Source organism: Phoenix dactylifera, chromosome 11, assembly GCF_009389715.1.
Source record: "Phoenix dactylifera cultivar Barhee BC4 chromosome 11, palm_55x_up_171113_PBpolish2nd_filt_p, whole genome shotgun sequence".
Taxonomy (NCBI): Eukaryota; Viridiplantae; Streptophyta; class Magnoliopsida; order Arecales; family Arecaceae; genus Phoenix; species Phoenix dactylifera.
The window spans coordinates 26,231,655-26,258,264 of NC_052402.1; the positions used below are offsets into that span (position 1 = coordinate 26,231,655).

The 26,610-nt window shown below is 38.9% G+C and overlaps 2 protein-coding genes across 3 annotated transcripts; both read right to left on the reverse strand.

Moving 5' to 3' along the window:
• Positions 1 to 1,938: 1,938 nt before the first annotated feature.
• LOC103721244 (putative oxidoreductase TDA3) lies at positions 1,939 to 3,594 on the reverse strand. The gene is made up of 2 exons (XM_008811365.4): positions 2,612 to 3,594; positions 1,939 to 2,525 (listed from the first exon to the last, which is right to left on the reverse strand). Exons 1-2 carry the CDS (start codon positions 3,576 to 3,578, stop codon positions 2,143 to 2,145), a joined length of 1,350 nt encoding a protein of 449 aa, XP_008809587.3. The 5' UTR covers positions 3,579 to 3,594; the 3' UTR covers positions 1,939 to 2,142.
• Positions 3,595 to 4,347: 753 nt separating this feature from the next.
• Positions 4,348 to 25,184, reverse strand: LOC103721243 (cullin-4-like). 2 transcript variants are annotated; one of them, XM_026810083.2, is made up of 17 exons: positions 24,645 to 25,184; positions 21,796 to 21,911; positions 21,350 to 21,696; positions 17,968 to 18,148; positions 17,726 to 17,848; positions 17,327 to 17,614; positions 15,764 to 15,889; positions 15,566 to 15,667; positions 15,407 to 15,460; positions 7,454 to 7,560; positions 7,253 to 7,313; positions 7,016 to 7,147; positions 6,791 to 6,928; positions 6,637 to 6,717; positions 6,481 to 6,561; positions 4,920 to 5,126; positions 4,348 to 4,836 (listed from the first exon to the last, which is right to left on the reverse strand). In XM_026810083.2, the coding sequence occupies exons 1-17, from the start codon at positions 25,036 to 25,038 to the stop codon at positions 4,723 to 4,725; spliced, it is 2,652 nt and encodes an 883-aa protein (XP_026665884.2). In that variant the 5' UTR covers positions 25,039 to 25,184; the 3' UTR covers positions 4,348 to 4,722. The 2 variants fall into 2 exon arrangements, with proteins under 2 accessions (XP_026665884.2, XP_017701699.1); XM_017846210.3 differs by having other exon boundaries at positions 4,920 to 5,000; positions 24,645 to 25,183.
• Positions 25,185 to 26,610: the final 1,426 nt, after the last annotated feature.

Sequence of the window (26,610 nt, forward strand, 5' to 3'; positions counted from 1 at the left end):
AAGAAGCAAGCTGATCTCCGCAGGCAACAATCCGCCTCTGCAGCAGCTGCTACTTCTTCTGCTGGGTCTAATACTATTGAGATGTTCGTAGGCTCGACCATCATTGGGAGAGGTAAGCAGGAGCTCTTACTCGACCAGCCCGTCGATTTGATCCTAACTAGCCCCCTGTCCTTCCACTGACTTTCTTTTCTGGCTACCAACCTCCTTGAAGCAATGGACAACGTACTTGTCGGACTGCCTTTATTGAGACCCAACTTTACCACCCCGGATTCTTTACTCACTGGTAGGCGAAACCATGGATTTTGATCTTAGCTGCCAATTGCCCATTGGGCGGAACTCCGATAACACTCTGAGTCTGATTTTTTCTGAAGCAGTCGAAGCAATATTCTATGCTACTTTTCAAAGTCTGGATCGACCTATGTATGTATGTATGTATGTATGTATGTATGTATCTCCCTCCATTCATCAAAAGTAAAGAAATGCATGAAGCAGTATACCTTTAGTTTTTTGAATGTTGTTGGCATTCATAATTTTTTTTTTAATTTCTGTCGATCCTTTAGTTTTGAGAATGTTGTTGGGACTCTCATATATATATTCTTTTTAATTTTTGGCGATCATTTTGCTATCACAGATTTGAATGAAGTGGGCGACATTTGAGGTCTGGGGAGCAGCTGACCGCTTCGGAACCTTTCAACTTTGCTAAAATAGTATTCAGTTGTAAAATCATCAATTCATCTCCTTCAGACAGCAAGATGCACCAACCTTTGCTATTTCACCGTTTTGTTTTTTTTTGGTACATTTTGCTATTTCACTTTTGCAGCCTGTTAAGGTCATCAGATAAATTTTCATTTCCTTCACAAAGCGCCCAGTAAAATGAATCTAATTTTGCTGGTATTTTTGGTGCCTATTTTTCTCCTTACACATTATGATGCCATACAAAATTGTAGGTATGTTTAAAAATGATGCGGGAAACTAGTATATATAGATGATTTTATTTAATACTATACTATAGTTAATTTGTTTTCTTGATCAGAGGATTCTTAATAAATTAGTTACCTCTTGCCAACCAAAATCTATTACAACAGCAGGGGCATCTTTTGTTTTTTTGTTTTTTTTCCCCAAGCAGCCATTGAATTTCATAACCTTTTGAATTATGCCCCCCATATTTAAATGCTCATGATCACTCAGGTTTCTGTCTGAAGCCAGGAAAGTGGCTAGCTCCAAAAACTTGTCTCATTTTGCTTGGTCTGCTCAAGCCCTCACTACTGAAAGATAGTTCTGTTTGATTTATGATGTTGTTGGCTGAGACTTTTGAATGTACCGATCGTTTGCCCCTTCGCTCTCAGATATGGGTGCTCAGCAATGGAGGAAATTAAAAACTTTAGCAGTCTTTACAAGTAATGACCGGACGAGATTGTGGAGTGTGAGAAGATGCCTTTGTATGTGGCTCTAGTGGCATGTTCTAAATTTCTTTTTCTGGAGATAAGTAGTATAACTATTATCCACACCAAATTTTTAGATTTTGTGCTTCTGAGAGAGGGGTATTCCATATTCATTTGAGCCACATAATCAGGTGAATCTTTTCAGGTGTCATCTCCAGGGGAAGAGAAACTAGTTGAAGTTACCTGAGGATATGGACCGGTTTAAAGAGATGCCGACGCCGGCCATTGCGTGTGGAAACTCACAGATGTTAAAGAAGGCCATTGAGCAGGAAGCAGAAAGATTGGAGACTGCGACAACCTTTCGAAGCAAGAAGGAGGGTGTCATTCTATCTGACAATTGGTTCATGGACAGATTCCTTGTCATGGTAGGTCTCGTGATATGGATAGCCTTCGCATCACAAATTTCTAGAGAAGATAATCTCACTCACTGACAAGATCTGATGGAGAAAAGAAGAAAATCTCGGACTAATCTCTGTGCAAGTCCACTCCCAGCAGCTTGACTTGAAAACTGCTCATGGTTTGCATCAATTACTGTTTTTGGTTTAAGCACGGGATACTTGGGAGAGCAAGAAAGAGTGACAAGTTGACTACATACTATTTCACTTATTACATCCATGGGATCGTGCAGTGGCAACAGCAGAGTTCCAAGCGATTCTTCTGGTTTCAAATTAACAGTTATTACATTCACATCCATGGGAATTTACCTTTGATTGGCTCGCTTTCGGAGAAACCTGGAGGGACTGAAGGGCTTGAGATCCACAGTAGTGGAACGGCCATCCAAGATGAGCTCCGCGAGCGAAGCTCCGGTCGCCGGTCCGTTGAGAATGCCCCAACAGCTGTGTCCAGTCGCAACAAAGCATCCCTCCACCCCGGGAATCGCCCCGATGACCGGCAGACCATCGTCGGTGCACGGCAAGAAGCAAGCCTGCTCCGCCGCCACCTCGGCTTCTCCGTCTTTGAGGTGGCTGGACAACGAGTCAGCGACCTTGTGCAGCATTCGGATCGCCTCCCTCTCGCCGACAATCTGCTCCGGATCGTCCGGCACCTCGCAATCCTTCGACATCCCACAAATGTACACTTCTCCTGAAAACAAACACAATCATCAGCAAAGTGACTAAAAATCAAGAACAAGTCATCTTCTTGGTCTCTCTATCTTTCTTTTTTTTCACCTGTGGGTCTGGGGTAGACCTCGGGGTCCAAGAGCTTGGACCCGGGCGACGGCTGGTAGCTGAGGAAGAGGGCGTGGGGGGTTATGGCGGCGGGATCCTTGGGGCGGAGGACGATGCTGTGCGCTTTGCGGCCGGAGACGTTAAAGAGGGAGGAGACCAGGGGGAAGCGATCGGACCAGGGCCCCAGGGCCAGCACCACGGCGTCGGCGGCGATGGCCCGACCACCCTCTTTGAGGACCACCGCCACCGCCCGGCCGCCTTCCACCTCGACGCGCTCCGCCTCCCCGATCACCACCTCGACCCCGTGCTCCGCCGCGGCGGCGGCGAGGAGCGTCCGGGTGAAGAGCTGCGGGTGGACCTGGGCCGTGGTCTCCACCGTCCCGAGCGTCCTAGGCGGCCTGGCGGTGCCTCCGTCGACCCACGTCGGGAGAAGCGGCGATGCTCCGGCGGCTGCGGTGGCCGAGGAGGATCCGGCGGGGAGGAGGGGGACGGAGAGGGTGTCGAGGGGGCGGTAACCGTACGCGTTAGGGCCGTCGAGGAGGAGGGAGAGGGAGCGGTGGAGGTGGAAGCTGGCGCGGGCGAGGGCGGAGAGAGGACCGCCGTCGCACCAGTCGAGGGCGAGGAAGCCACCGGCCTTGCCGGAGGCGGCGCAGGCGACGGCGGATTTCTCCACTACAGTGACCTGCGCCGCCCCATTTTTGGCGAGGAAGTAGGCGGTGCAGGCGCCGATAACTCCGCCGCCGCACACTACCACCCGCTTCGCCGCCCTCGCCTCTCCTCGGCCGCCCGTCGAAGCCGCTGATTCCGATTCCATGGCCGCGGTGGACGCTCGAGTTGGAGGACTTCGAATTGGAAGAGGAGCTCGGGGTCGTGCGCGGAACCATACGGGTGCTGCCGGTACTCGAAGCATCTTTATCTTTCTCGATTTATTTTCCTTCTTCTTTTTATTTGAATTTTGAAATTCCATTTCGGGATATTTTATCACCCAAAAATATCTCATGATTTCTTTTCATACGGTTTTTCAAATCTATTTTTGAATTATTTTTTAATTTTCATATAGCAGTATAATAAATTATATTTTAAATATTATATATTTATCAAAATCTTCATGGTATCATAATGATATTGTAATAGTTGTTATTTAAAATTATGAAGTAAATTGCATTTCTGCATATTTGAGTATATATTATACTTAAAATTCAAGACCACATATATTTCGATTGACTTGAATTCGAGTTAAAACTAAATTATGAATATGTAATTATTATACATAATATTAAATAAATTTTTATAATAATTAAAAAATATATATTTAATTTTTAACAATATATAATTATTATATTATAAATAAATTATGAATATTAGATATATTTATTCCAGCTCAACCTACTATTAGCTGATCGGGTTCGACCGGCCCATGTATGATTTACCAACCACGGACTAGTTCAGAGGCGGAACAGTTCATGCATGATTTACCAACCACGGATTGATCAACAGTTGCCCTTTCTAGATTCTCAAAGGAAATCTGCTCTTGTTATCCCATACACCAGCTATTCCAGCCTTTAGTGGTCGCCTCCCTCCACACCTCCCCCAAGCCAAACCCCACCACAACCGGTCAACCGCCACCAAAATACGAAATAAATGTACCTTTCAAGCAAGACTTGATGCAGTAGAATAATTTGGTGGGAAGGCCTAGAAGAGATCTTCCATTCAGTCTGATAACCACATCCTACTGATAGTTGAAATATACAGACTAGGTTTCTCTGTGTTCTCTTTGGAAGCAAATAAAAGCATCGTCAGCAGGTTTTCATCTTTATCAAGAACAGGATGTATGGATATTGCTGCAACACATGGGAAGCACTTTTTCGAAAAAAATTACAATTGATTACTTCCACAACAAGAAGAAACAGAAGTGGAACTTGATACTTTACCGAGGTGTTACTTGGAACAAAAGGAAAAAGATGGCTAGAGTTTCCTGTACATGGTTGACATCAAGAGATTGCTAAAACCAGCGCACCCCCCCCACCCCCTCAAACAAAAGCATGACCTTGGGAGGGAGGCAGCTCCCTGATTTGCTGCCAGAAGAGGTTTACTTTAGGGTGCAAAGGGGGTCAAGCCAGGTAATTGTAGATCTGAGGATTGTTCTTGTCCCGCTCCAGGTATTCCCTATCAATGAGGCTCTCTATCCTTTTCTTCAAGTCTGCTGGTTTTATAGGAAATTTGAGCTGAAAGAACCACATGACAAAATGTCAATACAACAAAAGTGGATAAAGAAAGTGGTTCAATGATCAGATGAATATAAAGTTACCTGCTGAAAGAGCTCAGTTATTAGAAGCGTGTGGCTTAGTACTTTTCTTGTCTTCATGATGCGGACGATAGCCGCATCAACCTGAAATGAATTCAGAAAAAAAAAACAAAGGACAATGGAAATTCTCAAGGCCACATCTACATATTTAGACTTCCACCCGTCATTTGCACAAGAAAGCTTGGTCATGCAATTAGTAAGTGATGGCAGCTGTACTCAAAACAGTAAAACTTAATTAGTCAGTATGACTGGTGGAACGTATTCACAAAAATATTATAACACAAATCCCCATCCCATAAAAGTCTAGTACCCTTTTCTGCACAGTATCCAAAATTAAAAAATTTACATCCTTATAATTCCTCTTTGGTCTTCCCCATTTCTCCAACTATTCAGACTAAATAACAGATAACCAGACATCCTTCAGGTGGCATCCAAGATTTCAGCCAATAACATACTCCTTCAAATGATCTTCTTACCAAATTTCTACCTAGTCTAACTCTTGATCTTCCAATATTTGTCCACCATCACTTCATATCCTCAAACCTGCTATGCTCATATTATGTTTATTGGCTCTCCTGGCTAAGAAGTCTGGATGATGTTTCATTGTTACATGACAGCTCAAAGTTGCATCTCCTCTTCATCTACTTCCCCTGTGGAATAGTTTGGGATAGCAGAAGCTATTTTGAAGGATTCGCTTCTCCCTTGTCTCCAACCATTCATAAATCTGTGTACCTCCATGTTCCTAATGCGCTCCTCATTTAACAATTTATGAGAACATCTCCTTTGTCTCAACCTAATTCACTTCCACGAAGTATTTATCATTCCGCTTCTTTATGCACTGATTCAATCCATTATCTCTTCTTTTCTACATTTTTTCCCTCCTTGAAGTAATGTGTCTCATGTCATGTAATCCATGTCATTTTAACCAGGACTCAACTCAAAACTTGACATGCTGTGGAGAGTTGCTTCTTAGCATACGAGCCCTCCAACTAGTTTTCCATATCACAAATCAGGCCCCTTTTTCCCACAGTTGCTTTTGCTAAGAAGTTTGCTCCAATCCATTGAGGGTTGGTTCTAGGTTGAGACTTAGTCCCGTATAAACTCCTAAAACTTCTGTTAAAACATACTGCAATTCATAAAGCCAAACTATAATCTTGGGATAAGACATGTGGGTTAATATATGAATATCATTTTCTCATTTATATTTTCTTACCAAAATCACCAAAAGCCAAATATTTACTTCACAGGCCTTAGCCTCCCATTTGTAAAGTTTATTTCCTCTACACCTTTAATCAGAGGAAAGTTTGCATCTTTCAGACAATAGAATTATATAACTAAATTTTTAAGAACAGAAGGCAGTGCAATACTAATAGCATTTGGTTGAACATGTCTCAATCTTTAACAATACTTCCTATAGTAAATCTAGTGTGCAATTTTTCTCCCATATACTCAACTATATGTTCATTTCTTTTAGGAGCTCATTCCTCACTCATGCATTTTGACATATAGCAAAAAGAATTTTAACAGGGCAAGTCTTTTTACAGTCAAGACAGTTCAAACAAACCTGATATTGACGGTCTTGGAATACCCTTTCAGTGGTGCTGGTGTTCTCTTCCACTGTCTCCTTCATTTGAATTGCATTCACCTGGTAACATGACATGTTAGCTCTAGTTGCACGCATGAAATTCCACAGTACTGATTTTAACAGAGAAAAGCTTGCCTTAATGCGGTAGAGAGGAGCACTGAATTCTTCATTAAATACAAATGCATCATCATCCTCTACTTCCCTTCCTTTAGGGATCTGTAATGTGCAGAGCATTTGAATAAAACAACTGGGCCAATAGAAAGAAACAGATCTGGAATGAGGTCTGCACCTTTTGGAGAACTCGGACTTTGCCACATGCAAGTGACTGCAAAGTCCTTCTCAGTTCTTTATCATCAATGCCGGTTGAGTCTTTAATATCTTGGAAACTGAGCTTTTGAGTGTCATTGAACAGCATTAATACAACAGTCTGGAACATGGATGAAGCCATAAAAAGTTGAGAAGCAGGTCAAATTAAAGATTAGTGGAATCAAGTGAAGATCAAAGACAGACCAACCTGGAATAATGACACTGCCAATTCCTTTTTGCCTTTTGGAAATTCTGCTTTTAAAACACATTGACCTAATGAATTTTGCCACATCAAGCGCCTCCCACTGTACTTACTCAAATAGAACTCCTTAAATATATCCTGTAATGGTGCTCAGCATAAAAGAATCATAAAATAACTCCTCAAGAAAAGCCAGGTAAAAAGCATGAAGAAGAGATGCATAGCACACATTGCCAGTGACCTAACCTGATAAACATTCAGTTCATGTGGAAGCCGAACATCCATCGGAGGATATGTTGGCCAATACCTATAAAGCACCAGAAAAAAGAAAATTGCATAAAATTACAAACTGAAGTCAGAAATAAGAATAGTACACTGTATCTTTATCATCATCTCACATATCAAAGACCTAAATCTCATGACTGACATAAAATGAATGATACCCACCCGGTCGTAAGGACATGAACACTCATCTCAATACCAGTTGGAAGTTTTGTCCTGGCTTGAGATGATTGCTTAAAAGAATCATTAATCTCTTTCGATAACTCGATGTCCTGAGAAAATATCAGCATGAAACTATTATAAAAAACAACTAAGAAGATGGTGAGCACTCAGCATAGTTACAAAACCAAACTGGTAATTGCAGATAATCAATAAATAATTTATAAATAATTAAAAGCAATGGGTCAACAATTTCCTTGCAGCTGTCAGCCATAGCACGCCAAATAATAGAGAAACTACTTGAAACTGTAAAACATTAAGTCACGGCATATTAATTAAAGGGACGTCTTTCCCCACCCAGTGCCTTCAGGCTTTATAAAGATGCTTCTGTCTCCACACGTGCACTGTTTATAGAGAAAAGGGATAGCGACGGATATCAGCTGTGGGTGTTCACTGCTATCTATCCTAAGAAAACATAAATATACTTGAACCTCAAGACCTCCTTCACAGTCTCAAACTGGTCCAAATTGAAAGCTTACAAGGGAAAAAAAAAAACTTATGATTGACAGAGATCCTAGAATCTGTATCCACTGAATCAACAAGGTCTCCACTTCTTGGGACATCCATTGCCCTCTTTCTCATACATCGAGTATTCATGGGGAGAAAGCAAAAATTAATTTGTACAATATGCAAGAGACAGAAACAGAGCTTTCAACCTGCAAGCAAGGTCAAGTCCCCATCAACTAATGAATATTCCATGGTATCAAATGATTCAGATACTCAAAAGATTTTTTTGACATTGTCTACACTGACAAGTCCAATAATAGTAATAGAAACTGATAAAGGGTCTACCAAATGACACAGAAAGAAATCCCCAGGAATGCCAGACAGATCAAATGGAACCATATGTAATGCCCTAACCATACAACATCCATTTATGACGACTTGTATAGTTGAGCTAAACACATTTTACCTTACAACTATGCAGATGCATATGATAGTGGTTTCAAAAACAGTTGAAACAGGGTGGTACAACCAGTACAATACCGTTCCAGCATGAACCAGCATTGGTACATGTGCCAAGACACCAAAATTACCATATCAGTGCATACTGTTCCTTACCAGTGCATATCGGAGATAGCATACTAGCTGTACCATCGATGGTTTTTCAATTTTGTGTAAACTGTCGATTTCAGTATACACCATCAGTACCAATACCATATTGATACCATACCTTTCTGATGGAAGAATAACACATGATTTGATACCCGTATTTAAAACCTTGCATATGATCTTTCTAGAAGCAAAGAATTTGTGGAGTTTTCTTAGAAATACATAGAAGATATTGAGCACCTAAAGAAAATTGTCACTAATCCCCCCATGTATAAATTAGAAAAGTCCAATAATTAGGCTGTAGATTTTTCAAGTGTGCCACCTTGTGCTTTCTCTAAGGAACGTCATCTCATGTTATTTAGCAAGTTGCCATCTCATACTTATTTAAGGATTCCCATCTCATGCTTGACCTCCCACCTTAATGTTACCCACTAAACTACAACTCCTACTTGATGCCACCTCATGCTGGTTTCTGAAATGACATCTCATGCTTATCCTTATTAAAAAACAGCCACCTCATGCTGGGAAGGCAGCCACCTAGCAACACCTTGGCTTGACAACCAACTACTACCCACCCTCACATCGCATGCTCAGAGGCCATATATAAACAGGAGGGTACTGCCCTCTTTCTTCTGGTTCGCAACTCCAGAAATCCGGGCCAACTAAGATAGCACCTAATAAACAAAAGAAATAAATTAAAGAATTGCAAAAAGCTAGAGAGAAAAGAAAAGTTGTGTGAACCTTTAAAACATATTTTGCAGTTATGTATCCTTACATAGTTTATTTATAGTATTGATTCTCTAATTTCTACATATTATCTTTGTACTCAATTTATTGAAGTAGAACACTTATCTCTACCAGACTTCTATCAAGAATCATTGAATTAATAGTCTATGTTATTCATGAAATATGAAACTATTTGCACAGAATGCTAAATTTGGGTTTCAGTATCCCATTTATGAATAAAATTCTGATTTCTAGTTGCAAATCTTTATGGTTTTAAAGGTGACATTCAGGTTTCAATGTAACAAATGAACTTTATTTTGACCTTTACTTGAGAATTCATTGTACACTATCAACTGTTGCAATTATATATACCTTCTTGTACCCCAATGAGATGTATGTTTCAGGCATGTTAGGAGCGCAAAGAATGTTTATTTTGACTTAAACCACATGGCGCACAAAGCGTTAGATTGCAATTAGGAATATAAATGCTCCTTACTTTGTTTTCTTTAGTCGAATGTAGTTTTAAGAGACTAGGATTGGCATAGTTAAATCAATGGTTAATATATGTATGATAACGTCTTGGCCATTATATATCAGGTTGAGGCCATCCCAAGAGATGGAATTTGAATATAAAAAAAAAAAATAGTGTCTTCTTTTCTGTCCCTAGTCTTCCTTTCTTTTACTTTGAGGCTTGAGACTTGCCTCGATCATGGATTAAATGGCCCAGTAGTCTGGTTATGTTTCCAATGCAAAATTGTGTGTAATTCTGAATTTATCTTCAAATATGTACATACATTACATATATGAAAAAAAGTTTAAATGAAGGAACTCATCTACCCCAGATTTCAGGATAGCAAAACCACCAATACCATTTTCCTAATTATCATTCCTATTGCTTTTATCCAGTTCCAATTACAAGAAGATTACATCACCTCTGGCCAATTAAATTGCTCATATTAGAAAAATAACCAATACCAGAATTATTTGAAATTATTACATGTTTCCTAGTATATATACGATATTCAAAGCTTCAAAGAAAAATATTTACATTCTTGGAAAGGAGCATAAGTCACTTCATGGGAAGTCGCTTCAAGATACTTCACCCACTCAACCAGTTAGCACCATTTCACGTGTTGATAATAGATATTTAAGTCCGAAACTCATTTACACACCATTTAACTGTCTAAAATTACCAGAAAATAAAACAAGATGGTCCCACTTTTGTGGCCAGAAACTATCCTCAAAACCGTATCCTGATAAAACATGTTTGTTTGCTATACTGAAGCTAGAAATTGTTTCATAAAGGAGCTTTAAAAAAGATGTTATTGGACATTTTTTTAACATAAACAATCCCTAATTAACTAAAATTAAAAGTAAAATTGGAGAGCTTTCCTTGGAGTAAAATTGTTCATCTAAAATCAAGGTGAACAAAAAACGGCATTCTAAATCTGTTTTGCCATAAGGACTTCCGGAATTTGTAAAATGTTTACATTTAGAAATTTAGAATTTGTAAACAGTTATTACAATCATGATTCATGAATGTTAAATACTTTCTCATCTAACTAATCAAAAGATACAAACATCTAAAGACATCTAAAAAGACTTTCTTTTAACTTTGACCACATATTGGCCAGTATGAATTTCTAAACACATTTAGGCACGTTGGTTCCAAGTAAGTCCAAAAAGTGCACTAGACAGCTAAACTCTAGAAATTGGCATACCTTCCTTGTGACTTTTCGGTGTTTCTTTATTATTTTCCCCTCTGTCCGTGCAAGTTGATACGGTTTGACAAATAAGATGTCTTTAAAGCCAACCTTTTTACAGGTTTTATAACACTATATTCGTTGTAGCCCAGCATAAATGAAACAGTACAATTTTGCACCATTGACTAAAGTTGAAGTATTTATTTCTTATATTCATCATGTAGTTGTGATCCATTGGATCTTATAAGTTTTGGCCACCATTTTGTCACCTAATCATTGTTGGTAATATTTTGTTCTCACTATCAATTTCCACCCATGTATAGTGGAAGTCATTCTTCATATTAGAAAAGTTAATAGCATATGACCTCAATCACAACATTAAACCAATATTTCAAGTGCTTATTCCAGGGTGCATGCTATGCATGCCTGCTCACATGCCACATAATGGCAAAATGAAAAATGATAATAATAATAATAATAGCTTATTTAATTACAAATATTTCAAAGAAACAAATTAAGTGGCATCTTGCTGATCCTTGCTAAGCTTTGATAGTGGCCTGACTGAAACAAGCTGGCACTTGAAACTTTGCATAGAAGACATATTGAAGAACATGGCATTTCTTTGTCTTCACGCATGCATTTCTTTGTCTTCATATGCATCAACAGCATGGAAAAGCTAGTATTGGATTTTGATAACATCTTGGACATAACTAATATTTTAAGGAATCATATGATGAGTCCCAAATTCCATTACCATAATCCAGCCATGTCATCCAACAGATTAGGCCTCCATATATATATATATATATAGTAAGCACATTCCATGCTTCATAAACCCCTATTTTCATCAACTAAGAATGCAATCCAACCATCAATAAAGCAACTCTCTGATAACAGTCACAACAAAGGAAACAATGGAAAGGAGGAAGAATATGATGAAAGAAGGAAAGAAAAAAGCCTCTACTGCCTAAGTAAGTAGACTAGAGAACCACAAGACTGAAAATGCCAACAAAAAAGACCCTAGAGTGTAAATTGGCCATGGTCTAAGCAGCATACCCTAAATAAGCACCTAGGTAGACATATTAACTATGTAGTTTTTTTTCCCGCCGCAGAGGAGGGGGGGGGGGGGGTGTTGTCGAGAAAAAGACATAGGGGTTGTCGAGGAAAAGGGGAATAAAAGACCAAAGGAAAAGGAGAAAAGGAGGGGTTAGCAAGTGAAAATTGGCTGATAAAGGCCAAGTCATAAGGGACATAGGGGTTGTCGAGGTTTCAGGAGACATCAAGCATGGAAGTGCCTAGGCAAGAAAGGCACTAGAGTGTCATGGCTAAATAAGATTGAAACAAGAGTAAAGCCCAGCAAGTTCAGAGGAGAAGAGTAAACAATGGGAAAAGAAAGAAGACAAATAATAAGGACAGCAATTCTTAATCTAGGTTTTGTTCCGCTATATTTGTTATTACGTTGGACTAGAATTAGCCCCTTCATTTTCCAAACCTTCGAACCTAAAAGCCTAAGCCCAACATCACCTGATTTCAGGTTAGCCCAATAGTCTTTAGGCCATACTTCTCTCTCACAACTTTCTGCCTCACCGCATATGCCCCATCAACTAATGTCTTCCATACTTTTGACATCTGTTACTTACTCCAGCCTACTAAAAGGGTTATAGGAGACACCAGGGAAACCAAAACATACCAAAAGAAAGCACAAAACTCATAAAAGAAAAGGATGACCCGCAAAGAAAGAAAGAATGAAATGAAAGAGGAAATACTATAGAATATTGTCATTCGCCACACCATCCACTTTTATACTTTTTGTTCCCCCTTATAGAGGTTGTTCTTGGTAAGTAAGTATCTATTAACCACAATTCACAACCCAAGAGTAAAGGTGATAGCCTTGAAAGAGCTTCAGATATAAAGTGCTTGTAAAGCTGATTCTACTAGTCAATAGACCATCCCCAATCAATGGAAATGAAATGGAAACCGTTGACATGTTACCTTTAGTCACATATCCCCTAAAACTCAAACATCCACTACAAGTAGATGTTAATTTGAAGGAGCTTTCAAAGGCAATTTCTTTGAATTCTATATATTCTTCTGAAACATATAGAGAAGATGATTCAAACCATAAGCACCTCACCCAATTCCCAGGTGGTGGCCATCAGGGTACTAGGTACCTAAAAATGCTTATAGTAAAACAACCAGCAACACCACCATCATCACATCAATGGAAGGCCTTGGCGATTTTCATTGATGGAATGCAGCCTGTTTTTGTTCTATCTCACCTAGCTACATAATCGTCAAGTAACTTGAAAGTGTGCATACCCCAGATTAGAAAGAAAGAAAGGAGCAAGAACCACCAAGGACACCATGATGAAAAGAATTACTACACTGTTTCAATGTTATTCACCAATGCCAAAAAATGCAATCCTCATACGGATCCATAAATACATGATGCCTCATTATAGTTCATGTTTTAAATATTTTTAGCTTCATGGAAGGTTTGGGTGTCTTAAGTTTGGGTGCCTACCTAGTGCTTTGATAAGGGGAGAACACTCCTTTTCATACAAAATATTGCATGAGAAGTAACAGTAACGTGTGACAAGAAAAATGCATAAATATTCAAGGTGAGGCAATAGAACCACATATCATGCATTGTCAAATGCCATGAACTTTCTCCACTTTGATCTGAATCCCTTCCATGGAAGGACCATAACCTTCATGGACTACCCTTAGAAGAAGATATCGAATTAATATGAGAAAAACAACCCTTTGTGCCACTGATAATAAGACACTCCAGCAATATTTTGCCTAAAATGATTCCTTACCAGGACCCTTAACCCTTAATTCCATAGCCAGCTACCAAGCAAAGCCAAGACAATATCAGTCATCTCCTTTACACGATTACCCTCCCTTATAATATGACAAACAAAATATCATTCTTTGCAGGAAACCATACTGTTCCTTTTTCATTTCTCTCCTATTACAGCATCAATTTGACCTCTCTAATTGGTTAATATCACGCGCCATGGCCTTGGCAAAGGCAAGTGTATATCAATAGCACGGGCCCAATGAGAATTTGACCTTCCAACCTATGCATGAAGCTTCACATTCACCTCACTAGTATCAACATCTCTACAACGGCCTCCTAGTTATGTCCTCAAAGATACCCATATCACGAAAATAAAGGCTACATGAATAGGCAGCCATACTATCAGCAATGAAGGACCCACTTGGTATAACTCATGTTTTCTATTTTCATTTTCAAAAACCAGGAAACAAAATAAACTAGACTGAACAACATGTGTGATAAAACCCTTTTGTTTCTTCAAATTGCTTGGAAAATCTTTAGAGCTTTCGGAAGCAAAGATTTATCCACAAGGAGTGAAAATAGAAGCAAGGACAGCAGAAGTTTCATACAAATGCTATCTCCAACATCAATCTCCAAGTGATATTCACTAATCTGTGTAGAAGCAAAAATACAAAAACAACAAAAATCGCAAACAAGCCCTAAGTTAAACAAAATTCGGCATATAGCAAAGAAATATACCACATCATAGATTAATCAATAGATAGATCAATATGTGTAGCAGACATGTACAAGGTGAGTGAAACAACTAAAAAGACAATCCAAAGGAGCATAAGTTCTGTACTTAAAATGAATGGGTTCTAGAAAGTACCAATTCATTGATTAGTAAATCTATCATCATCAAAAGAAAATAGGAGCATATCTATCTTTAAAGTTAAACCTTCAAAGAACAAGACTTGTCCTAAAGTTTGTTAGCAAAATAGCACTCACAGATTGGTATCAACCATTCTTAGTCACAATAGGTGGAATGCCGAGAAAAGAGACAAATCAGATATCCAGTAATGTCAATAATTCAAATCACATAATTTTGAGCAGTTATAAAACCTCAAGTTCATCTGTAAATCAAAACAAAAGAATATGTAAAGGAGACACACTATACAACTTCAAGTCAAGAGTAGTTCACAGGCTGAAAGCTGGCAACACCATCCAAACGAACTTCAATTTGTTGTTAACTAATGATAAATAAGTTTCCTCTAAAGTCAATGAAAAAACATTATTATGACAGTACAGCACCCTGGATAAAGATTTATGGTCCCAGCTAGAAAATGTGCACATAATTGCAACAGACAAGCATAGTGTAGCGACTCAGGACCTCCCCCAAATAAACGCCCAAGCAGGCCCTCACGCACAACCATCTTTTGATATCATGAATAAGTACAGAAAAAATCATACTCAGATGCCGTTAAAGCTTCAAATCTATATCAATCTTCCCTATTTAAGCTTTAACAAAGAGAATGCAGCCATGTTTTACACCAATCAATAAGCGACTAAGCAGTCATAGCTTCAGACGATTAAACTCCCTAAACTATGAAGATATGGATTGAGATTGCATACCTTGAACATTCCTTCAAGTTTATTTGTGAATTGACTTCCACACTCAGTTTTGAGCTAAAAAGAAGATAAATTGCATGTTAGAAATATTGAGAAAATGTCAAAAACTAAGTTTAATCTTTCAGCAATCTTTTAGCAACATTTTCAAGGACATATTATTACCTTAGAAATCATTGACTTTTCAGCATCAATTGATGCACTCTTGCCCAACAATAATCTTTTTGCAAGATCCTTTTTATAGAATGCCTCAAAGACATCTTTTCCCTGCAGTCATGAGAGAAAATAGGTTCCTTCTATTGGTACATTCTTGCAGCATAAATTGGAACCAACAACTAGAAGGAAATTATCTATGTAGCTTACTTGAATAAACCTAAACAAAACCAACACTTTATCAAGTGTACCCTCCAACTCTTCTTCGGATGTACCCTTGTTTCCAGCACGAAGCTTCTCATCCAGAAATTTTGCGATCAGTTCAGCTGGTCTATTCTGTTATATAAAAAATAACAAAAGAAGCTTTTATTAATTAATAATTTGGATTGAGCAATATCAATGAAACATCAAATTGAGCAGGGGCAAATTACTTTGAGTTAGTGAATGGTTCATATATTTGCATCTCAAATTGTGGCAGTATGGCACAAGTTTATGATTAAACGGTATCAGGAACTTTAAGTGATTCTGGAGATCATTACCACCAAAAATATAGATGCAAATGGAGCAAAGATAAAGCTAATATTAAAAATGTTGCATTGTTTTCTGTTGGTAAATGGTATTTGTCATAGGGGAATGGCCGTAAGAATTAGGTAGTCAGAAGAATTGAAACAGGAGGAAGTTCCAAAGTTCAGGTTTAGCATCAGAAACATCAAAATAAATTATCAACTGAAGTTGTTTCGATATATGATTTTATCCAGTTCCTATTTCATTTATCATCCCTGATTCGGAAGTCACCTGAAACTAATTCAGCAATCATAAAGGTCTGGCAGTAATAACAAAAATGTATGAAGACCCATCACCAATCAGGTTTGCCACCAAACAGACTCATCTGCTTTTGGTATAAGACAGACTACAAATAATCTATTGTAAGTTCCTACAAGGTTCACATTTTCTCTTATAGAAAAGGAAGATAAATCTTATTTAAGGAGAAAAGGATGCCATTAGATATGATGCTAACAACACAATTGACATACAAGTAAAAAAGAGCTGTCTGCCAGGTGTGTGATATGGGAACTGAGGCATCTCTACAAAAATCAGTTCTAGTTTATGCCGAAAGAATATAAAAACAGTTTACTACGTAATTGGCTAGAAGAATTTTGTTAAGCAGCATAGAACAGAATCTACAGGAAATGGAAATTAAGCATCAGAAGAGAGCTGTCAGAACAGAAGAGAGTATAAAAAGAATAGCTCAAATCCAACCTATAACACAGCTTATTTTTCAGCACACTTTTGAGCAGTATGGTGGTTATTCACCACTACCTGGAACTGAACCCAGGACCTCTCCCCTGGAGAGCTGGATGCCAACCAGCTGAGCTAACAGCTGTTTGTAGCTTGGTTTTCATCACATAATTTTAACTGAATACACAAGAGCTGAAAGTTACAAACACAGAAAAAGTTGCCACCTGGACAATTTCCCAGGACATCTAAATGAAAAGAGTATTCGAGAGAAACCACAATGTTCCGCTGAACCAAATAGCATTCCAAAAAGACTATATTTAGCAATATATCTGTATTTTTCTGACACCATAGATTAACCTAGAAGCAAATTCCTTCAGACTGCTCAAGATCTCTTGCAATATTCTTAAAAAATTCCAACTTCACTTCCATATTACAACAAAATGAAAGTGACCAACAAGAAGCATAAGAAAACAAAAATTAGAAAACAGATAAAGTAGCTGTCATTAAGCAATCACGGTGGAAGCATGCACGGACCTGACGAAGGTTAATGAGATGCTCAAATGAATCCTTTATGGTATTTGAAAAAGCTTCATTTCTGAAGAAACTTTCTTCCCAAATTGTATCAAGAGATGCTTTAAACTCTAAAAGATAGGAAACCAAATCTTTGTCTTTCTCTTCATCCATAATAATACCTTGCCCAGTACCCCGAATATACGAGCTAAGAGCTTGTCTTAACAGCTCCAGAGCATTAACCCTCTGAAAGAGCATGTACATTCTTTGAAGGTCCTTGACTCGATTCGCTTCCATGAGCATTGTAAATCCCTAAATGTTAAAACTATAGATATTAGGAGAGCTGACTGTGAAAACAACGGATAGGGTTTTGCAAATTCAATTAAAAAATTTTAAAAAAAAGGAAGGTAGAACAGGCATCACCTTGTCAAGAATTGCAGATGTGTGTCGTTCCAGGAGTTGTTTTTCAGCAGTTGCTACAAGGGGCTTCCTTGTATTTGCATCTAAGTAGAGCAAGCATCTTTCATGTTCCTCGTGTAGCCTTGACTGCAAGTTTGTACCAATGAATTTTCTTGAATAAGATATGAAATCAAAAATGACAGTGCCTAGAAGTTAACATATTAAAGACAAAAGAAGAAAATAAACAAGAGAAAAGACCAAATTACCTCCACATGCTTCAAATAGTCTGGAACATCTGATTGTTGCATATATTTCACACCTTCAGCAGCGTAAAACTCAGAAGTGCATTCCAGAAAGGGCTTTTCAAAGCTTTCTGTGTAAATTCCAAGAGCCGTAAACATCTTTAAAAGATGACTGAGTACTGTCCTATCAATAGCTTCACCTAGTCTGGTCAAAACAAAAACAACATTAGATGGTACCAAAGGAATTATACTGACAATCAACACAATCTAGCACAAGGTTGTACATTTAGTTTAAAAAACAGAACTTTTAACAGGAAGCCTTACATGGGGTAACTTCCCATCTTTAGACACTGCCAGTTTAGGTTTAATCAAAACAACCCCCTATATTTCACAATGAAATTTCAGTAGGTTTGAAGAAGATTGGTCCTCACTCTCAAAAAGTAGTCACCAAACTAAAAATCATCATAAAGAGTAAAGGATAGAAAAAAAGCTACAGAAAAAGGATAATAAGCTTTATCCCTCCAAGATGGTGTTCATTGCACATCACAACTCTCAAGAGGGCTACAGAAAAGAACTAGACAAAAGTTTCATGACAAGCTGTCTCCAAGATGAGCGCGAGTAACCTTCGTGCATATTCTACCAGTATCTGTGGCTTATTCCAGTTTGTGTGTTATCGAGAGCTACTCAAAAAGTATAGTATAATATAATAATACCAAATTTTACTTACAACAATATAAAAAAGGAAACAAACTTAAAAACAGCAAAAGCAAACCAACTATGAAACAATTTAAAACGCATACTTAAGTTAGTCAGTTAGGTGCCTCCTGGGTTACCTGGTAGTTGATACATCATGAGGCGATAACAAGATGATCTTCCCTTAGTTCATACATGTTACACGTTCATTAAATTACTTACTGACATGAAACATCTAACATAATATGTGATACATAAGTTCCATAGGTTGCATTGCAGAGGGCTCAGATTATATATCTTGGGCACTCATTAAAGAACTGAGTGTTTGATTCATTGCACCTAAAATCCTCATGCTGCAGATTAGGTGTGAATGCTCAGTTTGCTTACAAAGTCTCTATTGTGCATGATGGCCATAGGATGGTAATTGCATTTCTTGATCATCAAGATATAAGGACGAAAAGTTGACTTGAGAGCAAATACTAGGCAAAACAGCACTATCAGGATTCAGGATGTACAGCAAGGTGTTCACAACACACCTTAAAGAAACTGTATCAAAGGTTGGATCGCAGCATTAAATTTACAGAAAATAATGTCAAATGAGATATGGTACGGCAATTTTTTTGTTACAAATGTTCTCATGAAGAAATTTTTCTTCTAAATTGAATGGAGCACAAAGAGTAAATGCATATGAACAAAACTGGTTATGGAATAGATAAAAAATTTTATATAACTTGAAGGACCAATAATGTTATCGCATTTCATACAGAGAAGGAACATTGAATGAAGGGAACTTAACGTGCTGTCTTGTTATGATGTAATAATTATACCATATTCCTGACTTAATTTAATTAAATCAGATCTGCCGAATCACTAAATGTCAATTGTAACTTATAGCCCTTAAGGGCCTGTTTGGATACATATATTTTCTGTCGTATTTCATGGGAACCAGGTGCTCCATGGGAATCAGGTGCTCCATGGAAATTCTAAACTGTAAGGGAAAAATTTTTGAAACAGCCATTTGGATCCAGTCTCTATTGTTATAAACAACCATGGTAAATAGGAGATTTCATAGGGATAAAAAAAAAAAATCCACCAACTGTTCATTTTTCCCCATATATTGTGTGACAAAGCCCACCAACTCCCCGGGCCTCTCTGTTCCTCTGATCCACTCCAAACACTCCAAATGGAACCCCTTCCTTCAACCACCTCATTATCGAGGATTGCTAGAAAGAATGATGGCCACATATCTAGCCGCCATTCAAAGAACCCCCTCCTAGGAGGCCTTTCTTTCTATCCATGGCTATTGATTATTGTAACCCGCTCCCAACCCATCCTACTAGTCATGCATCTCTTTTCCTGCTTCTAGTCGCGCCTAGATCTCCCACCCTTCTTTTCTCTCTTGTGTGTGAGAAGTGGAGGAGGATGAGGAAAGTTCAAATGCGTAGAAAGGGGTGACGAAGGGAAGAAGGGAGAGTTGTGATCGATGAAAATGTATTATCAATCCATTTATGTGTTGAATATAATATTTAATTTTTTTATTTTTTGAAAGTAAATTTGGAGTTTTTTAACAAATTTGAAGATTCTTTGATTAATATAACTTAGCAGCCAATTTATAAAAGTGAGTTGATTACAAATATTGAAATCAAATTATATATTACATCATGCATCTTTTGGTTTAATCTAGCTAAACTCAAGCAGAAAGTGTTATGCTTAATCATTCATTTTATTGATTTTAATTTTAAATTTTAGAGAAATTTTAAGATAAAAATGTAACTAATTAATTAAGAAGAAAAGAAGATTTTAAGTTGGGCTGATAATAGGTATGGTGCAGCAGTTCATGCAAGATCTAACTTTGGCTAGAGTTCTGGACATCTAGTTTTGATTTTAGCTGCTTTAATTGTTTTCCTTTATTTTTTACAATCAACAAAACAGCAAATGGCTAAAGATTCCCAAGTAAATTTTTTCATGGGATCTTGCTTCACTATTACACAATTTGTATAGTTTCTTAATCATTTGGTAATATGTTCCCGTGCATCCAAACAGGCCCTAAAATGAAATCTCATTCTCCACCTACGCAGGCAATGTTAAGCATAAAGATGATGCAAAATGTCCCTTCAATCTATCTAAAGTAAACAGCTAGTGAAGGAAGATAGGAGTCATGCTAAAAAAAGTATTAAGCCATTAAAAATAATAATAATGAGGTCGCAAATTGGCTAATGAAAGCTGATATCCAGCCTCTCCTAGGAAAAGGAAGGAGCAGTAGTTTGCTACATGGGTTTAGAAACCTGTGGCCAAGTAATGGAGATGGTTGAGAAAAAGGAGAGTCAGAGGAAGGGAGGGAAGCAGAGTGGGGTGCAAGGATATAGTGGACAGCCTTCATGGTCCTATAATATGCATCCTTCGTCTTGTGTTACTTTGATTTTTTTCCCTGCTGATGTTATTATTCCCTGAATACTATATTACTATCTTTTGTTATGCCTACAAATTGGTTTGGCAATCCCATTCCCATATTAATCCAATCCTAGCTATGAGAAGATAATTTTAAGATATGGACCTGCCTAATAATCTTAAGTTTCACCTAATAGGTTCAGTTCAAGAAACCATATACTATCAAAAAGCACAATAAATTTCCACCTTGCATATTAAAATGCATGAGTTCTTCCCTAGAATGCAATTAGCATACAAATTTGAAGATTCAAAAATTTGAACATACCTCTCCCTCTCAATTAACCTCAAAAGGCCAGTGACAATCTTGTGTTCAACTTCAGAACATAAAGAGAGATGCTTCCGAAACAATTGCAACCCCATGTCCCACAATGACCGAACATTTGGGGTTTGCTTGACATAAGTTCTATCAAGATATAAGGCAATACCACGTATCATCAACATCTGGTCACAAAAATCCTGCCAGCATTTTTCTACTAATGATAAAAATACAACCAAGTCAGGGCTCTGGCCGACCAATGAGGATAGTGTTGCCGAAATATGTACTTCACATTCCTTCTGTATACGTTGATAAAGATTTCCTCCCATCTTGTGTAGACAAAGATCACTGACAGCCTGTGTTGAGAAAAGGAAAAAAATGATCACTCTACATCATAAATAAAAAAAAAGAGAGATACCATGGCTCACAGAACAAGCTAACATTGCAAAAACCACCTGATAAAGCTTTTCAGAGTCACATGGATCTGGCTGCTTCAAAAATATAGCTGTAATAGCAGACTTCAAAGTTGCCCATGTATCCTCTTCAAAATTTTTTGGCAGAGTTGGCTTACCTATATAACAACAAAAACAAAACAATATCAAATTGTTAGAATAAAAACTAGAACAAGAAAATTTTAAAGAAGTTTTACAGGTCATGAATGAACAAGCAAGTTTATAAATAAGGTGATGAGCCTCTTAGTGTGAATAATTTGTGCTCCTCAGTATATACTCTGTTTCTATGTTAAATTTCTGATTTAGTTTCTTCTGATGCAACTAATATTTATACAATAAACAAGAAATCAAAAACATCAAGCTAATTATACATGTTAACATTGTCAATTGTACACAAACAAATAAAGAAATCTAAAACAATAAATCAAATTGGTGGAACATTGACCAGATAAAGGAACAAAAAGGGTTACATGTTAATTATACACAAACACAAATGTTAATTATACATGTTAACATTGTCAATTCTCTAAAATAAAATTTGCCTCATTTCCTTACCTCTCTCTTTTCTTCTAACCTTGTAAAATAAAACAACTCATAATTTTATTTTCTCCAAATAATTTAAAAGAATTTTTTCAAAGATCAATCCTTTCTGAAATGACATATGAAATAACTATCTAATTTTTTTTGCTCTTTATTTGTTCCTATCAGTTCTTCCCCTTTTGCTTCATTTCTCTTCTCTTTCCTCCTCTACTAATTTGAAACCATTTCAACATGCTCTAGAAAATTAAATTACATTTAAATATCCAAAAATTACATTTAGATTACATTTAAAATACATTGCAACTAGCATATGTAATCTGTTTCCATTGCAGCACCACATGACTTCATACAATATCCTTCTCCTGGCTAATTAGACTACTCAGAACTTCAAGAACATATTAGTCCAAATCCCAGTTTCTCGAGTTTTAAAGACATTTGATTTTGACAAATGGTCATATTTAGACTGGTCTTATTGTATTACCAACATTTGCCTCAAGGTTTCTTTAGTTCCTTCTACATGCCATACAGGCTTTAAACATTCACATACATTTTCCCTGATGCATAAGAGGTCTCATTACATGAAAAGTCAAATTGTGCATGTTGGAGAGATGAATATTATATTCTCGCTCTATAGAAGATTCCCCAGCATTGAAACCAACAAAGAAAGGATTGCCCCTAATATATAACTTGTGAAGGCTACACCAGATGTTATTTGAAGAAGTGCACAAAAAGAAATCTGATAGTTATAACTCGTAATCTGGAAATTAGAATTAAATGTTTTATAAAAATCTATATGTCCATCTCCATGTTTAGTTTCTTAGAGTCTTGAGTCATTTATCAAATCGTAACCAGCATAGCAAGCTAGCATTTGAGAAGTTCTTTCACATACCGACTGAACAAAAGCAAAGGACAAATATATGGATGTGCTAAAGTCAAATGAAAAAAATATAACTTAATTAAATTGCAAAATAATTTTTCTTATCAAGATCATGTTTTAAAAGAAAAATGATAATCTTAAAAGATATTGCATCCAAATAAAATTATAAAGACATCATTAAAGAGACTGCTCTGCAAAGACTGATCAAGGACAGAACCATGTCAAAGATGAACCATCTACAGTACCAGCAAGTATACAGGTACTAAAAGATCAGTGGCTTAACCCTGTAGTTTTAATATCTGAGGACCAAAAATAGAATGCATATCTTTAAAAATTAAAAGTAGAAAGCACTATAAGTATTTCAGTAGGCTTACCAGTGCTAGCCTGAATTAAACAAAACAAGGAATTGCTTAAATAAAAGTAAAAAGAAAACCTTCGACATTATTCACTGAAACCCTAGGTGAAGAGCAACTAGCAAGGAACTCCTACGAATCTTCCCAAGGGTTATACATCAACCTGGGCCAGTCTGGCAAGTAAAAACCATGCCCCAGAGCACAAAACTGAGGCGCAAGCCCAATTACCACCGTGAATTTTCCAGTTTTTAATACAAAGAATCACAGATTTAATTTCCTCCATAAAAATATGCATATCTTAGGATTAAATTAGTTATTCACATATAGAAAATAAGGAAAGATTATAGAAGGATCAATTAAGGAGAAATCTGTATGCAACAAACATAGATAAAGCAAATAAATGCTGGCCACACCACCGCCAGCAAACTCATCAACAACAGAAGTAATGGCAAAGATGACTCTCCTACGTGGGCGAGCATTTAAATATCAGTGGCTAAACCCACACCTGAGCTGTTAGGACCAAAAACTAAGGGATTCCCAATCTTTGAAATTAAGAAGTACAAAACACTATGAGGATTTAGCTACAGTGCCAGTCTGAATCAGATAGAAAAAATAGCACCCTTGCAGGAAACTTTGAATTTTTTGTTGTAACTTGTAACCGTAGGTGACGACGAACCCACCCAGCAAAAATTCCTAGGAATGCTCCCCGAGGAATATATAAATCAACCTGGTTCAGACTCCGAATAAAAAACCACCGCTCCGGGGATGTAACTGAAGTGTAAGAAGAAGAAGATGAGCCACTCACCATTGTGAATTTAACTGAACTGTAGGAAGACGAACATCCGCCACTGGCCATTGTGAATTTTCCAGTTTTAAATCCGACAAAGCGCAGAATCAGATACCCCCAGTAAAATTAGGTTCATGATGGGATTAAAAAAGAAATTCACGCAGAGAGACTAAGAACAGATTATTGAAATGATCGATTAAGGGGAAATCTTTACGAGGGTAGAAAAACAATCAGATCTTTGGGGCTCGACCATCTGGAATCGAAGCGAGAAAAGAACCAACGAAAGAGGAGCTACCTTTAACGAGCTTGATCACAAGCTGCTTCTTAGCCGATGGCTGGGGAGGGGTGGCCTTCTTCCTCGACAGGTTGGCGGCGACGCCGGTGGTGGTGATGTCAGTGGATGCGCCGGCCTTGAGGTCGTCCTGGTCCACGAGCATGGAATCCTCCTCCTCCGCCGGCTGGGCGGTGGCGGGGTCGAAGCGAGTGGGATGGAGATGGAGACCATTCTTCTCCCTCTCGACGGCGGCGGCGGCGGCGGCGGCGGAGGGCGGCTGGCACTTGGCCTTCTTCATGGAGGAGGAGGAGGCGGCGGAGGGGGAGAGGGGTCTTCCGATGAGTCCGCCGGATGAGCTGCTGCCGTGGGTGGTGCTGCCGCCGCCGCTGGAGAAGGGCCGCTTTGCGTGAGTCATCAATCAATACAAGAAGCGCATGGCGAGGATTCGAGCGAGGAGAAGGGGAGGAGGTGGGGGGATGAGAGAGCTCCGAGGCGGAGATCGGGGTAGAGGGGATGAGGGCAGAAGGAAGGGGAGGAATCGGGGAGGGAGGGAGAAAGAAAACGGGAAAAATTGCTCCATTCGATCCCCTTTTATTAGAGGGGAAATAGGGTGGGGTTAGTGGTCGGGGCCCGGCGGGACCCGGGTCTCGGGACTGGCTCGGGCCGGCGCGAGGACACCGGCACCGCACGTAATGGGCTCCATTTATTAGTTTATTTATAATTTATGATTGCAGGACTAGAAGCCTGGACGCCGAAGCGTCTGACGATGCACGTATGGGGGTAAGACGTGATGTTTCTAAATTGGAGTAAACCTTGGCATTTTCCGACTCCATTGCAACTTTAGGAAAACTGTACCATGCAAGCCTGCCTCATTGATGACGGCTATTGCCAAAATAAAATTTTTATAAAAAATTATTTATTGTTTAATAACTATTTTTTTAAAATATTTGTCAAACTTGATATGGAGCGGGCATACGACAGGATGAGATGGGAGTTTGTGCGGCGATGCCTGGAGGGATTTGGATTTCACCCACAGTGGGTTAGATGGGTGCTCGGTTGCATATTGTTCCCGTCCTTTGCCTTATTGGTTAACGGCTCACCATCGTGTTTCTTCGAGTCGTCGGTAGGATTAAGACAGGGTTGCCCTTTGTCACCACTTTTGTTCATTCTATGTGCTGATTCCTTGTCCCGTGCACTCAGACAGGCCGTCCATGAGCAGGAGTTGGAGGTCTATGGCCCGGCGGCTGGGACGACTAGGGTCTCGCATTTGTTATTCGCTGATGATTGTATACTGTTAGCTCGCGCGACGAGTAGATCAGCACGGGCCATTAGTAGGATCTTGGGGGCATATTGTGGTATGTCGGGGCAGCAGGTTAATCTGACCAAGTCTGCCATTTCCTTTAGCCCGAAGACTGATTATGGGGCGAGGCAGTCTATTATGAGTCTTCTAGGGATTGGTGAGCAGGAGGGGACCCTTACATATCTCGGGGTGCCTATCACGGGACGCCGTCTACGCCGGAGGGAGTGTACATCCATGGAGCTGAGCATCACCCACCGTTTGGAGAGTTGGCAGGCGGGTGCACTGTCGATGATGGGCCGAGTCATCTTGGTACGGTCAGTGTTGAGCTCTATCCCCATTTATTTGCTCTCCAATACCCTGGTCCCTCTTGCTGTGATCCGGGGATTGGAGAGGATGTTTCGCACTTTCATCTGGGGACGGCGGGGAGGTAGAGACGGCGTTCATCTGGTGGCTTGGGAGTCTATCTGCCAGCCAACTGACAGGGGAGGACTTGGTATTCACTCATTGGTCGAGCAGAGGGAGTTACTGGCGACCAGGTTGGCAGCCAGGTTTCTCCTAGAGCCTGAGGGTCTTTGGGGCTCACTGTTGAGGGCGAAGTACGGGGACCCTGGCCCCCACTACGTCCTACGTACTGGCCGAGGAGCTTCCTTTATCTGGAGAGAGATATGCGCTCGCGCCCCAGGAGTG

Coding starts and splice junctions, on each gene's coding strand:
- LOC103721243 (XM_026810083.2), bottom strand. CDS start 25,038: ATGACTCACGCAAAGCGGCCCTTCTCCAGCGGCGGCGGCAGCACCACC. Junction 21,697..21,795: donor ACTCTGAAAAGCTTTATCAG/GTGGTTTTTGCA, acceptor TTCTCAACACAG/GCTGTCAGTGATCTTTGTCT. Junction 15,890..17,326: donor ATCTCATTAACCTTCGTCAG/GTCCGTGCATGC, acceptor TTTATATAACAG/AATAGACCAGCTGAACTGAT.
- LOC103721244 (XM_008811365.4), bottom strand. CDS start 3,578: ATGGAATTTCAAAATTCAAATAAAAAGAAGAAGGAAAATAAATCGAGA. Junction 2,526..2,611: donor GGTCTACCCCAGACCCACAG/GTGAAAAAAAAG, acceptor GTTTGTTTTCAG/GAGAAGTGTACATTTGTGGG.